The 16,663-nt window shown below is 36.1% G+C and overlaps 1 protein-coding gene across 2 annotated transcripts in view; it reads left to right on the top strand.

Moving 5' to 3' along the window:
- Positions 1 to 16,663, top strand: part of Tmem131 (Transmembrane protein 131) — a 178,636-nt gene that overhangs the window by 109,491 nt on the left and 52,482 nt on the right. For both annotated transcript variants that reach the window (XM_069841568.1, XM_069841567.1), the window contains exons 13-14: positions 5,507 to 5,731; positions 11,603 to 11,794. In XM_069841568.1, coding sequence (XP_069697669.1) covers positions 5,507 to 5,731; positions 11,603 to 11,794 — 417 coding nt within the window. The remainder of the gene's footprint in view (positions 1 to 5,506; positions 5,732 to 11,602; positions 11,795 to 16,663) is intronic.

The raw sequence follows: 16,663 nt of genomic DNA, 5'->3' as shown, positions 1-16,663 counted from the left end.
CTCCACACAATTGGATATTCCATATTTTTCCAGTCTCGTCAGCTGGTTGGCAAAAAGTCATTGTCAACCTAATCTTCTGTGTTAATTGTAAATCATAGTAAAGAGTTGTCAGTTTATGTGTGTTATAGTTTGTATTATGTTGTGTTATAACTGCTATAGTATTGGATTTCATCATAAAATGTCACTGAGAAGTTGAAAAACTATCAGCATGCAAGGCAGAGAATACTACGTGAACGGCTGATCACATTAAATGAGTAGACTTGACAACGCTGGAACATTTACTGTGAGCATAGCATCATTGGCAGCCAGTGTTAGTGAACTGTCATGTTGCTGTCCAGAACTGTTCTTTGATTTGATGCCAGAAATAAGGTCTGTACTACATATAGCAGCTCGTCGAGTTTGCACTGATAGTCTGAGATGATTTTTGTAGTATGCAGAATTATTGTCTTTTTTGAAGAAATTAAAAGATGCGCCATATATTTACATTTAAATGAGCCAAAATGTCATCCATTTCGAGGATCTTTTCCTATTCTCACTCACCAAATCATTTCATAAATCTTAACTTTGAACTCGAGCATCATAGAATTTTTGTTTTAGAAATTTATCAACACAAGTATTGAGTGACATGATAATGGATTCTAGCTCATTTTGCTGATGATATTGCAGTGCTCAGCAAAGGTACTGCTGAAATGGCATTTAGGCAACTTCAAGACTCTTCTAATGAAATTTGTATTTATTGCAACAGATAGAAAATTGCCATGAAACTTTGAAATCTGAAGTTGTAACATTTACATGCGAGAAACATATTCTCTCTTGTTCACTAACTTAGGAACAGTACCTCTTTGGAAACCTCAGTCTGTTGGATATTTTGGCCTCACTCTTGATGCCAAACTAACGTAGCAGTTACACTTATCTGAAATATTAAAAATGCAGGCCTTGTATCCACCAGCTGAAAAATTTATCACAGAAATCATCACTGGCTATGCAATATAAATGTGTTGTATATTTTTCTCTGATCAGGCTAATCTGGGTTCTTCTATATGAGGTTCTTCTATTTACATCAGATCAAGGGAATTGAAACCATTCAAATTAGGTACCTCAGACTACTATCAGGAATACCCTGGTCCACCCTACATGCTGATCTAGGCTTTACAAAGTTGTCCACAATCCTCCATATAAGCTATAGAAGATTGCACAACACTTTTGACTACAATGATTATCATCTGGTTTGCCGAATTCTTGAAAATTAGCCTCCTGACCCATCAATAAGAAGATTAAAAAAGGAAGAGTCATACTGATTGATTTAAGACTGTAAACCTCTTTGTTGATATCAGGACTATCTTCACTGGATGGCTCCCTGAATATATGTTTCATATTTTAGTAATTTATATTAATTTGGGCACAACTATAATGTATAATTTATACAATAAAGTTCTTGCTATTAAAAGAAAAAAAGAATTGTGAATGAAACCCAGAAATTAACATGAAGCATTTGAAGACATTGTCAAATTTGCTTAACATCAATCACTTGAAGCTACTAAATAGGAGGCGGATGTTGATGAAAAGTCATCTTATTTTTCACATTAGGACGATGCCTATTAATATAAAAATCCTTTCTATGTTAATATTAACGTAAAAAATTAAATTCTTATATTGCATTTTTTGCATTTCTTACATTTTTGAGCTAAGATCATTTTTATATATTTTTTTGGCATTGTTTGGTCATTTTTAATACTTTGAAGAACTTTTAAATTATTTGGAATGCATTTTACTTTCTTCTGCAGATAGGTTGTTAAATCTTTTTCTAAGCAAATAGGTCAGTAGTAACTACCTACTGAATAAGTGAATATCAGTGAAGTTTGAGTTTTATAGTTTGGAACAAACTCTAAAGTCCATTCCCCATTTCATTGAAGGCTTCGCTTCACACAACGAAAGTAATACAAAATGCTTGACAACAGCTTAGATTAAGTGAGGGCTTTGACTGCTATTGTTTTTTTGTCAGTACGAGGGTGTCTTTAGAATTTATATTTGGAAGGCGGGAAACTTTCACCTTGTCCTGGACAGGACATTGCATCTCTAACATAGTTCGGAAGAGATATCTACTGTAGTAGACAGTACTTTTAATACAAATATTGCAAGAATGCTCACTGCGCTCACAATTTGTTTTGTCATTCACACTCCCTCGCCTGGAAGATCTGGTAACAAAAGTGAAGAATGGAAGGAGAAGGAGACGGAGAAAGAAGGCACTGACATGAAGCACCCCTGATTGAAACACATTGTAAATTCTCATTAAAATATATAGTTTTCCCTTAAAACCTTTTGTAAATTCTCATTAAAATGTATAGTTTTCCCTTAAAACCTTCATTTTTGTTGCATGCCCTTTTCCTTTATCTTTGTCAAATCCCAGGAAGTTGCCTCCTCTCTCCGAGATTTGCAGGACAGTCATTGAAACAAGGTGACTAATTTTTAAGAAGTTGTGGTGCGAGTACTTTGAATAATATTTAAATATCATTTTCTTTTATTTTATGTCATTTTTCCATTATTTTAAGGGGATTTTGATTATCATTTTAAGTAAATTTTTAGGTCATCAACATCCGCACCCTACTAATAAATTAAATCCCTCTAAGATCAGCCCTTAATATCTTATATTTGTGACATAATTTTTTATTGTCTTTAGCTAAAGTGCTAGCTAGTGTACTGGTCTTTCATCTAGGCGACCTCGGTTCAATCCCCAGCCAGATTGTGATGGAATTTGTGGTGGACAAAGCAGATGTTGCAGAGGGTTTTTCTCGGGATACTTCCGATTTCCTCTGATTAGACCAATATTATCCATCTCCCCCTCATTTGATCTATCATCTGCAATAGTAGAAATAAGCTGGGTTGAAGTCATGGGGATAGTATGGTTTTCTGATGCTAATATAGGAAGGTTTTGGAGCTACTCATTGTGGATGGGACCTGGCTCTATCAGAGTGAAAAGCCCACCTGTCAGCATCCAATTCACGAATGCTACCTGGGCCATTTGTCGTATTTGAGCAATCATTATACATATAGACACACAATGGACCAAAGCATACCTAAGTGTAAGAACCCGTCCTGGGTCCAGCTCTTGAAAAGCCAAACCAAAGCCTAGCAAAGACATAATTTGTCCATTGCTGTGGAGTAATGGTTAAGCCTGTCTGACCGTGAAATGAGTGGGCCTAGGTTCAAATCCTGGTTGGGACAAGTTACCTGGTTGGGGGTTTTTCCGAGGTTTTCCCTCAACCACTTGAAGCAGAATTGCTGGGTAACTTTCGGCGTTGGACTTCGGAATCATTTCGCCTTCATTAGCATCATTTCATTAATCATCTTCAATAGTTAACAGGTTGACCAGGAGGACGTGGCGGCCATGATTCCAGGATCTCCTACAGGTGGCTTCTGTCTGCAGGAGCTGCACATCCAGAGATACTGCAGGAGCTTCAATCAGTGGACTGCAGTAGACAGGGGGAGTGTAGGTCCCTCGGATAGATGGCACCTTGGTGAATCATGGAATCGATGGCAGCTTGTCCCTCTGTTTAAGGATGCAGCAGATTCAAGCATGTGAATTGCGAACAGATGCCATCAATCTGAAGAGGCTGCAGAGGAACGTCACAGGGAGGTGGAGGGGCGTTACTGTTCATGTGGACTCTGTCAGATCTGGATGCTGTGGCTGAATCGTTAAGATGGCACCAGGCAGTGAATCATTTGCTTGATGAACCATTCTAAGGACTTCAGAAATCATCCCAATAAAGGAGATTGCACAATAAGCCTAAGGCCTATATTACACTATCAAATTTCTGTATTACAGAAGTTTGATAATTCATTCATTCATTCATTCATTTATTTTATTCCATAGATCTTACATGAGCAATGAAGCTTTAAGATGTGGAACATGTCAACATTTTACAATATTACAATTACAATTTTTACAAATGTTTATAGTTTTACAATTTAGTAATTTTCTACAATTTTTACAATGTTGTACAATTTTTTTACATTTTGGCGAGATGTAGTGAGATGAGATGAGGTCCGAGGATTCGCCAAAATATTACCCGGCATTTGCCTTTTCGGTGGGGGAAACCTCGGAAAAACCCAACCAGGTAATCAAATCAAAGGGGGATATGATAAAATCTTTTACAGTGTAATATAGCATTTTTGATCACATCTAGCTGTGACATAGTTCTGTGATAAAAGTTATGGTCATCATCATACCTTTGATAAAATCTGTGATTGAGAAGAAAGAAAATGGCGGCCATAAAGTACACATGCTCTGTGAAAACCACAAGATTTTTAATATCACATTATAAGTCACATGTAATGTTTCATCGTCCATTATTAAATACTTAGTATGTATAGGATTTCACATCTTCACATTGAAGTTCTCTCAGTAGAATTTGATGGGTTCCTTTTGTATCTTTTCTCCCTACCCCAATCTCTAACCCAAATCGTCGACTAGAGTGTAAACCTGCTAACTAACAAAGAGAAAATTTTACAGGAGAAACAAAAAACTGAGTATAAATTAACTATGAGCATATTCCAAGTCTCAGGGCTGAGCAATCTGATGGCATCACGGTGTTCCACATTTCAACAATGACGTCACTGATGCTCCACCAGTGTCGCACTGGTGCCATCAGCTTGCAGAGGTGGTGGCAGTCTCCATCAGCCGCCATCAGTGAATCTGATTGGTTCTTGTACAGGGCAGGAATTAGCAGACGAATGACATCGTGCACTGTTGTGTCATGGCGGTGTGTTCTGCTTAGATTCTGGTATATTGTTTGTAATGAGCACAACGTACAAACAATATGTTAGTGGCTTATAAACGAACATGTCAACAGACCAGTTATTACTACTGGTTCAAGAAATAAATTGTTTATGCTCTCTTTTCTTTGAACGAGATGACAGTATGGAAATTTCGCAAATTCTTGCTAACGTAGCACAGACAACAACTAGTACAGCCGCCATGATAGCCATCGAACCTTCCAGCAGTTTTATTCCTATTTCACTGCAGCATGACATCATTGTTGTCCACCGGTCCGTGAGATTCGGAATACGCTGTCTGAAACTTTAGGACCAAGTCTGTAAATTTCCATTTTATTAGTTAGCAGGTTTACACACTAAGCCGACGAAATATGTCTTTTCTTTGATTTCTTCTCTAGTATTAATGCAATATACATTACTGCATTTACAGTTGCAACAAGCATAGAACTGTTGTGGATTATTATTATTAGAACTGTGATGAAAGATATGATAAAAGCTTTGACATAGTGTAATATACTCAAAATCTTATATCTGATCAAAAATTTTATCGTATTCTGTGACACAGAAATCTGATAGTGTAATATAGGCCTAAGGCTGCGGTGCTTGCCTATGGGCACTCCTCCAAAGGGGGGAAAAAAAAAGACAATTTTGGGAGTGAAAGCTACTGAAGTAGCTGATTGTGTGTGTATGTAATTGAGTGTGGTTATGCTTAATAATGAATATTAATTTACAGGTGATTTTATCGGGATTCAATGAATCAGAATTAAATTTCGGGACAGTAGGAAGCACTAGTCAGAAAGAAGCTCATTTTGCAGTTGTGAACAACAATCCCGTTGCAGTACTTTTGAAAAGCTGGGGTACAAATATGACTGGTGCATTGGTGGAGTTGGTAGGAGTGGAAGAAGGAAACCGTTCAACAGTGCTGCAGCGCCACAGTTTTAGTAACATGAGCACCACTGTAAGTATTACTACACTTATGAAATAAAATATACATACAGTAGGTCCCCGTTTACCCGAACTGAAGGGAGTGGGACCATTTCAAATAACATGTTTTCTCGGATAATTTTGTGCCTCCAAGGTAAAATGTGATGTCATTTTTTTTTTGTAGTTTTCCAGGAGTGAGAATTTAAAGTTTGAATAACTGTATAAAATCATACATAACAACGGATTTGAGAGAAAAGTAATAGAAATTTGCATATTATCTTTTGCCACAATGAAGATACCTTCTCGATGCACCACAATATCACAAAGTTTCAATTTTTGCCGAAAATTGATCTGTCACCTCTTTCCTTGCAACCGCAGAATTCATGGATACTATTTTCAGTAGTGAAAAGAAGACTCTGCAGTGTTAATACGTGTAACAATGTAAAGCAAAGCATGCACTTTATTATGACAGACGCAGAATCAGCTATCACCCCTCATTCAGCCATAATAGTTCCTCAATTCATAGGGTAGTGGTAGGTAGAACATAAGGTATGTAAACAAGGAATAACTTTCACTTGACATGACTAACGTACACCTGGTGCTTGCTACTGAACACAAATGACCTGAGGTTGTGGAAAGCAGATTTCTCGACCTGCTGCATTCCTTAAAGGGCATTCACCATTATTTGTAGCCTTGTTCTGGGGTGAGAACAAGATGGTAGCTATCTTATTGGCATGCGTTGACAGATCTTCAGAACATAAGATGCAGTTATATTATAGATAGTATTTTTTTAAGAAAGAAGTGCGTGTTATGGTCCAAAAACTACTGTGTGTATTTTTACTCCACCATTTCGGTTAAGTGTAGCTTACTTAATAGAGCAACTGGCTAGACTGAAGCTCTGGTGACTGAATTTTTTTTTTTTATCCAATTTAATAAACCCTATTTCACCCTAAAGTATATTAGGGTTATAGTTGGCATCAAAATACATATTTTATAACCAATAAACAATAGTAAAGTTATAATATAAAATAGTGGTCACAGTTAAAATTCACATGAATTATGTAGAAGAATGCACCTTAATAAAAAATGGATCCTGTTAAAGACTGACTGAATTTTTCTCATTGCCAAAACTTCCAGAACATTCCCAAGGTTCTTTCAGCCTATCAAATTGAATACTAGTCTTTCCCAGGAGTAAAAGGCAGTCAGAATGGTACCAACTATATCACCTCATTGTAGTGCTGAGGTTAAGAAAGCATGGAGCTGTACCTCCAATGTTCCCGCAACACCTTCATTGCGTACATAGGGAATAGGCCTATTTTTACCTTTTTATTTCGGTTAAGCCAAGTTTTAATTAAATTAAGTCTGGGTAAGCAGGGTTTATTGTACTTAGAAAATGTAGAGCAATTACAGTAGAATTAGGCTGATAATGTAACTTCTCAGTCCTTATTAGGTAATACTGAATAGAATCCATCTTGAAAATCGTTTGAGAAAAATCAATTGTGAAATTCCTCTTTGATTGCTTACGAATGTTGAACAAGGTTAGGTTAGTGAATGGAGTTTTTGCCATCTCAGAGCTTCTGTTCGCCTTATTTGCGTACACTGGTGTTTAAAGGTACCTGATCCCTGCTAATCGATAATTTGTTCGTGTAAGTGTGGCTTCCTTAGTTATTATATGAATAGATGGTGAAGATAATAGTCAGTGTCACCAGTAGTACTTAAAATATATCTGCACTGTAGAATTCAAAATTTCACCCCTCTCTAACGATTGTGAAAAACATTAGGTATAGTGGGAAACCGATGATACTGTCAATTATGAGAATAATATACTTACACTTATACTAGAAACCAGTCAAGAAAAAACCTGCTGTAAACAAAAAGACGGACATGACACAGCACCTAAGTTTATGTATATATATATATATATATATATATATATATATATATATATATATACAGGGTGTATCAAAAATACGTGTACAAACTTCAGGCATGGGTTCCTTACACCAAAAGAAGGAAAAAAGTTCATATGAACATATGTCCCATAATCCTTTGTTTCCCCGTTAGGAACTGTTCAACACATTGGTACACTCATAATGTGCCAACACACAAAACTCATAACCAATGCTCGAAATGTCCTCCTCTTGCTTCTAGACATGCATGCACTCATCGAATCATGGACTGTCGCACCCTTTCAAATACTCCGGGATGATGTTGAATGGTTTCGCAGGCTTCCGTGACACGTCGATGAAGAGTTTCTTGATCCGGGATGTCTGCTCCATAAACCAATTGTTTAAGGTGCCCCCAAAGATAAAAATCCAAAGGATTTAGGTCGGGAGAACGTGCTGGCCATTGAACTGGTCCTCCTCTGCCTATCCATCTGTCATGGTAGACACCAGTCAGTGTATCTCGAACAAGGCGACTAAAATGTGCTGGAGCCCCATCATGCATGAACCACATGTTTTGTCTTATGTTCAGAGGCACATCTTCGTACAGTAATTCTGGAAGAGTGTTTTGGATAAAGTCCCTGTAGATAGCACCTGTAAGACGTGCTGGTAGAACGTATGGACCTACCAGACAGTCACCTACAATTCCAGCCCACACATTAATCCTAAATTGTTGCTGATGTCTAGCCTGAAATACAGCACGAGGATTCCGATCTGCCCATACGTGTTCATTGTGGAAATTGGTAATTCCATCTCTCCCAAACGTTGCCTCGTCTGTAAACAAAACTGATGAGACAAACAATGGATTGGCGAACCAACGCCGAGAAAGCCTCAAATCATACATACAATGGATTGGCTATTTGTGCTAGAAACCATCGGCAAAAGTTCTCCCGTGGTGGATAATCGGCAGGCGAAAGGCCCTGCACACGTTGCGGATACAAGAGCTGCTCGTGAAGTACCCTCCATGCTGTACTGTGTGATGTACCAGTTACCACAGCCAATTGTCTTGTACTGATACCTGGATCGTCTTCGGCACAGTGTAAAATGTCTTCTTCGAGGTTCGGCGTACGAACAACTCTTGGTCTTCCTCGATCACCAGTCTGTGGTGCAATGGTTCCTGTCTCAGCAACGCGACGATACACAGCAACAAAGGTTTGATGATTCGGTTGTCTTCGGTCTGGAAACGCCATCTGATACAGCCGTACAGCCTCGCGTCCATTACCATTTGCGCGACCATACATAAAAATGATGTCAGCCTGCTCACGAAATGAATATCGTCCTGCCATGGTTGAACGAAACACGTTAACTCACTCCACGTTCACAATTGCAACGTTGAAGACAGACTAATGACAAATGACACATGTAAACAAGTTTCCATGGCAACACTTCGCCATCTGCAGTCCATTTCTGATACAACGAGTCACAGCCTTCTATGAATGAGTGCATAAAGAAATGAAGTTTTGAGGTTGGACCTCGAAGGCCGTTGAACGCAAACTTTTAGTAATAAATGAATAACGGGGAAACAAAGGATTATGGGACATATGTTCATATGAACTTTTTTCCTTCTTTTGGTGTAAGGAACCCATGCCTGAAGTTTGTACACGTATTTTTGATACACCCTGTATATATATATATATATATATATATATATATATATATATATATTTGTTTACTTGATTATTTAACGACGCTGTATCAACTACTAGGTTATTTAACATTGATGGGATTGATGAAAGCGAGATGAGGCTGATGATTCACTACAGATTACCTAACATTCGCCATACAGTTGGGGAAAACCTCAGTAAACAGTCCAAGAGAGAATCGAAACCGCACCCAAACACAACTCCAGATCAACAGGCAAATGCCTTAGACGACAGAGCTACTGCAGTGACCTAAGTTTATATTAAATGTTAAATGTTATGTTTTATTTAACGATGCTAGCAACTGCAGAGATTATATCAGCATCGCCGGATGTGCCGGAATTTTGTCCCGCAGGAGTTCTTTTACATGCCAGTAAATCTACTGACATGAAAGCACACTTAAATGCCATCGACCTGGCCCAGGATCGAACCCGCAACCTTGGGCATAGAAGGCCAGTGCTGTACCAACTCGCCAACCAGGTCGACTAAGTTTATATTAATGTTATGATTGGCTAATGGTGACATAATACACAAAAAGTAGTCCTAATTAATCTACTGGATATTAAGGAATCAAAGAAAAGAAGTCAAAGGTTTGTATATTGAGAACTACTTTTATAGAAGTTATAATGTCTAGAAATTCGTCTTTCCTAATAAAATCACCAAGTTTATTATTAACTGCAATATTTTAAACAGTACTGCCGCATCCAATAAAGCTATACTATAATTCTGCCTCTCTTTGTAGACTAATAACTTGTTCTTTGTATTATACAGTCATCTGCACAGCAATGAAATATGATATGAAATAAGCCCTACATGTACAACACAACGAAAAATGAACCATTATTGGACATATATTGTAAAGAAACACATTTTTCATCCATGATGCGAAAAGCAAAACAAATCGTAGGAAAATTCGCATTCTTGTCAACTATGACTTGCTATTGTGCAATGAAACAGATCCGGTTTATAGTAGTTCGAAATAGAGAATGCCTTTCATTGTTTTAATAAATCATGAACTCGTGCGTCCGAAATTGCTATCTGTAACATGAAAAATGGATTAATTGTGATCTACAAGGCTTTCTGAACTATAGGGTTTTGAATATTGGTAGTACTGTACCTGTCTGTTGTTAAGGTGGAGCAGTACTCAGAATAAGGACATATTTTTCTTCGTGTTTATAACTGTATACTTCATCTTGTGTTGTATATGATACAGTATAGTGAAAATGAATGTTGCACCTGGTCCTTTGTCTCTTGTTAAAAACAAAAAGAAAAAGAAGTAACCCAGAATGATTTTCAAGACAAGAAACAATATTTTAACCTAGTGTTAGGTCTGAACACACCATATTATGTCATTAAACCAGACTATACAGAATGCACGTGCTAATTCGCGCATTATGATTGTACAAACCATGTTCAGAATTTTAGCAGAGTAATACACTTGCCATGTTTGTTGACATTAGGTTTTTTCTTCGGTGATTTGTAGTATAATCTACTTCATCATTTTCTCCAACATTTCTTTTTACGCATCCCAATAATAGTGCCACCAATTGAGAACTAGCAGAACTATTTCGAAGTTTGTAAATTTGTCATATCTTTGGTTCTGATATCCCATGATCAGAAAGTTCGCTTACACGATCAGCAAATTGTAGATGAGATCTTTGAATGCCAGTGTACTAGTCCTACTTTTCATACAAGTGATAGTGGACGTATAGTATAGTTCTTATCATTTTGACTGTTGCTTAACCAGCTAGGCCAAAGGTTTTGCTCTTTGTTGTACAAGAATAGAGAAATTTAATTCCCAACACTAAATTGAATTCCCATTACTTAAGATTTAATATTTTACAGGATCAGAAAGATATTTTATAGAACCTCAACCCCTATTTAATTTGTTTTATAAGTCTGTGAAGTAGGCTGTTAGGAACTAGATGATCAGAAAATGCAGAAAGTATTGGAAAACTCGAAAATTGCAAGTATTCAAAGCTCTGATTAAGAAACCAAATAAGAATAGAGCTTTTACACTACTGGAAGCAAACAGAAAACTGCTAAAATAGATAGTTAGCCTGCTAACATATACTTGGGTGAAATATCGTGTATACAATCGTTAGTAAATTAATATTAAAAACTAAAGGTAATTCTAATTGACAATTGTTCATTTCCGTAAATACATTTCATACATAACATTAATTTTCAATTTTCTTTCATATAAAAGCAGTCCCTTGACTATATGTTTGTTAATCTAAAATACATTTTATGACTTTTCCTTTGCAACATCGTAATTGGAGAACTACTATTCATTTGAATGATTTAAATTCTTTTTTATAGTTGGTGCTGATGCCAGGGCATTACGCTGTGTTCAGAGTGTTTGTGGAAGCTCCAAAGACAGAGGGGGCAATATTGGCAGAAGTGTTTGTAAAGACACAGTTCGAGCGTGTGGTAATTCCAGCTAGGATGACAGTTGCACACGGAAATCTTGAGGTTCTTCCAGAATCTCTTGTATTAGATGACTGTTTTCCTGTAAGTACCCATAATTTTGTTTCATTTATGGACAATCTCCTTGGTGTGTGTGTGTGTTTAGTATATTTGACCGAATTTAGCTCAGTCACATGGGATGTTTTAATCCCAAATGTTGCCAGTTCAATAAAAATATGTTTTTTTTTTTTTGTCTCTCTGAATGTTTGGGGTTATGTATGATGTTTTTACAATTGAGGGTACTATTTGGTGTGCTGAATTATAGAATTTCTCTGTAGAAATGGTAGCAATTATTACAGGTTACAAATGTAATTAGAATTCTGTTATGTTAAAATCTTCGCAAATTTTCACTTTGCACTTTTCAAGTTCAGTAAAGAGAAGTATTTTGTGTTTCACCACAAGACACAAAGAACTCTCAAACCCAAATTTTTGTATCTCCATTTTGTGAAGTCTGCAGGGATTACTGTACTAATGTTGAGAAAGATTTGTGTACTTTCATATCTTTAATTGTTTACAATTACTTATTTACTTCTTTATTAATACATAACTATTTATTAGCTATTAATTTGACTGTTTATTTCTGCATGATTTTTTATATTCTTTTTTAATTTGTTTATTATGTGAATAATAGAAGTAATTTATTATTTTATTCATGTGTCTCCAAATGAATAACAAGTTTATAAAATTTATAAAATTTATTTTTAGGTTCTCCACTACTTAATTCAGTTTTAAAAGATAAGTTGCATATAACACATTTTAATTCTCTAGCTATATTCTCTATAAAATTTTGTATAATTTATTCCTATTTAAATATTGCAAAAACTATTGCTTCTTAAAAGAATATAGTGTAGTTAGTTTTCAACTGTTGGTTGCACTTTGCAATATTTTATTTCAAAAGTTTGAAAATTAAAGAAAATTATGAAAAGTAATGATGGAACAAGATCTACAGTGAAAGTTCGCAAATTTTATGGGTGAAATACGAGCTTGGTCATTAACATACTCAAGTACAGGACGTGTGTAAATGACAGCAGATTTTAGGTTTAATAGCAGATAAATTACAGATTACACTCAAGAGACAAAAAATTCGATATTGTCTTTTAGCACCTGACTTTGGTAACCGTATGTTTAGGATCAAGGCTTAAGTGAATCTATAAGGACCGTTACACACTATACTGAGAGATGTTAATGTGAAATGTGCATCGAGAAATGCGCGAAATCGAAAGCATTGTTTTAAATGGAATGTCACACACTACAATGAGTTTGTCGCTCACCTCGCATGAGGTAAACACATTTCTTGCTGTGATTACCAGCCCAGCGAATTTTCAAGACACGTTTGGCCTCTGTCAATGATTATAATTACACACAGAGATCAGGAGAACATTTTTCAGCTGTTTTAAATTCATTATTCAGAAAACACGAAAGACCACGAAAGCGCTGGCATGAGACCGTAACAGATCCTGTAGGGTCTAATACGTGATGGATATGATGATGATGATTCAGAAAACATAACAAAATGGCTTCTAATGTGTCAGAGCAGCTCATTGAAATTATTCGGTATCATACTTCTTTGTATATAACTATATATATAAAACTATAAAAATACTAAATTAATTAAAAGAAGAAATCTGGAAAAAATAAATATCGATTGATTTAAATATCAGATATTAGGTTAGGCTTCTGATTTGCAATGTTAATCAATATTCCGGTGGCTATGAATGAAATTATATGACTTTATTATCAAATAATATTTAGCAATGAACATATAATAAGATTATTTTATAAGTAGATATTACCGTATGTATTACATACTAGTTAACACGATAATATATTAAGGATTCAGTTTTCTTCATTGTACCCATGATACAGGGGTTGAATTATTGGACCGGAGTGAATGTTGTTCCTCTTCATGAAAGAAGTGAACAGTATCATTCCGTTTCGTGATAAAGTAAGATACAATTTGCTGAATACTGTTTAATATAATGAGGAAATAACGGTATTTCTCCAGAAAAGCTACACCGAAGAAGATACCATTCTCTTTTGCTTCACTGACTTGTATGAGATGTATGTAGGGGTAAAAACGTGGTTTTAGTTTGCAGTCAAAAATACTTTCAGTTTAAAATCTTTTGATACTTTTATATTGTAATGCTCTGTTGTAACCCCCAACTTATTACAATATAACACTCAATAGTTCCAAGATGCAATACTATGGAAGCTGGCCATTTTTCTAGCAATTTGTCCTGGACCTCTCGCATGTTATGTTGATAATTTTGCCAAATATTTTATATAATTGGCATCATGAAAAAACTTCGCCTCCTCTTATAACCACATAGTCATAGTTACTGAAGGCCTTGAAACAACTGAAAACACATAGTTTGTATTACAAATTTCTCGGTGCAGTGTGTAGACAATGCTCTCTCTCCTTGCTTGCGCATTTTTTGGCATACATTTCACATTACAAGTCTCTTGGTATAGTGTATAACAGTCCTAAGAAGAGATAAAATGCTTTGTTTGAGAAGAGAATTAAAGGTCGTTTAGATTTGGGTCATTGAAAGGAAACTTTATCCATATTGTAAAAAGGATTAGACATATTTTACTTAACATTGTAAATGAGGGATAAAGCAATGATGAGTTATTCAGATGAGATTTCAGTTGAGCTTTTTCCATTGCTGATGAATACACACATGCATTGAAAGTAATTTAATTCTAAGGTTCTGAGATCAATAATCACGTGTTTTTCAATTACAAAATTGTAAGAGACCATCCAATGATAAGTCTGAAAAAGTTTACAGTTACTAGACTAGACGGCAGTTCGGAAGGCGGTCGGCTCCTACATGCGCTGTAGCATTTCTGATACGTGACATCACAAGCTTGTACAGTAGAACCAATCAGAATCATTCCATAATAAGTACTTCCAGAGTTCGTTTGTTCACATGTAAGTGTTTCAATACATTGAATAATTAAAACTAACATTTACTGTGTGTGTGTAAGATAAATAAATGGAAGAAGAGATTGTGAAAAGACAAGTATTGCACAGGCAGGCGCAGAAAGTATTGTTTAAGGTGTATAATTATTTTAAAAACGTTGACGAGCAGAACGCTGCTGGCCATCTTGATGCTGGCTGCAACATTGCCAATGCACAAGAAACGACTGCAGAAGCATGTGATGTGAGATTGAGAACTGTGCAAAGAATATTATTAGTGAAGGAAAGAGTTTATATTTGATGTCATGCTTACATTAATCAACGGCTAAGGTCATTATTGTATTTTGATAATATTTGCACTATTTATATTGCACATGGCATGAAGTATGATGTGGCAATGTTGTACGCTGCCTTGCTCTATCTGTCTCTCTTGATGCAAATGCTAGCAGACTACCGCCTTCCCAATTGCCGTCGACTCTAAACAATAGAAATTAGCCAAAGTTATGTTAACATATTTATAACGTCACTTTTTAATTTTAATTTGCTGATTATCTTAATTTACAGTAGTTTGAAAAAGAAAATGAAGCTTCAGAATTAATCTCCTAACTGCACATGTTATTCAGTTCGTTTCTATATCACTGTATGTGATGCCCCTGATTGCTTTTTTTATTTATTCTCTGTTACTTCTTATGCTTGTATGGCATTACAATTTGTCAGATAAATAGAAAGTGTAGAGAAAATAATGCCATAGAGTTTTGGAACATCTGTTCTAGATTTTCCTATTTTGTCCACTTTTCTAATATCTCCGAAGATTTTCACATTATGTTTTTTTTTTTAATATGTTCCTTTTCATCCATCATAAAGATAGGAGTTTTGAAAAGAATATTAGAATAAACGAAAATTGACAAGACACCGCACTGCATGTGAAACAACTTGAATGTATTCGAAACTCGAAGACTCACAGTAAATAAGTCTGATTTGGTAATTATTTTGTATAGATAATTTCATTGTTACAAATATGAATACACTTCAGCAATTATACAATAGTACATGGTTTTCAGGTGAGTTTGTTACAAAATTTGGGAAGTGATCATAGGTGTCAAAAGGAATAAGTATCGTTCAGAGAAAGTTCTGAAAATGATGTCCATTCAGCTCGTTGCACACAAAGCATTGTTCATTGGATTCATTCTAAAATTAAATTAGTTTTGATTTCATCAAAAGTGGTCAAGATTTTCGTCAAAAATTCCTCGTTGTTCACTAATATTTCGTGGATTAGGCTTTTGACAAAGTCCTGGAGAAAAAATTTCAAGTCTGGGGAGCGTGATGGTCAACAAACAGAATTTCCTCTTCAGATCGCCTTTTCAGGATATCCTTGATTCAGATGTGACACTTTCATACTGAGTCCCGCACCGGGGCGTCATGGTCTAAGGCATCCTGCCTAGGACTCGCACTATGGAATGCGCGCTGGTTCGAATCCCCATGGGGGAAGAAATTTTTGCATGAAATTCCGGCCAGTGTATGGGACCAGCTTCTATCCAGCACTGTGATGCACTTGGGGAGCTATGATAGGTAGCAAAAATCCAGTTTCGCAAACCAGCTATAATGGCTGGGGGGATCATCGTGCTAACCACATGATACCTCCATTCTGGTTGGATGATCGTCCACCTCTGCTTCGGCATGTGGACGTGAGGCCAGTAGCCAGCTGGTCGGTCTTGGCCCTTCAAAGGGTTGTAGCACCATGGATTTACTTTACTTTAGTGTCATACTGAAATGCTGTTGGATGTGGGTTCATATTCAGAAGCTTTTCCTTTTGATACCTGCTATCACACTCCAAAGGTGTAACAAACTCACCTGAACACTTTGCATATATCTGTATAATTTCAACAGGGTAATAATGAATAATTTGAATTATATGCTACCTTGAATTGGCAATTTCGAAAAAAAGAACTTTTATTGTGTATAAGTTCACAGTGTCTCGAAGGTTGGTTCTGTCT

This window comes from Periplaneta americana, chromosome 12 (genome assembly GCF_040183065.1).
Source record: "Periplaneta americana isolate PAMFEO1 chromosome 12, P.americana_PAMFEO1_priV1, whole genome shotgun sequence".
NCBI classification, from domain to species: Eukaryota; Metazoa; Arthropoda; class Insecta; order Blattodea; family Blattidae; genus Periplaneta; species Periplaneta americana.
The sequence above is the reverse complement of the archived record's forward strand: the minus strand, read 5'-3'. Positions and strand labels throughout refer to the sequence as shown.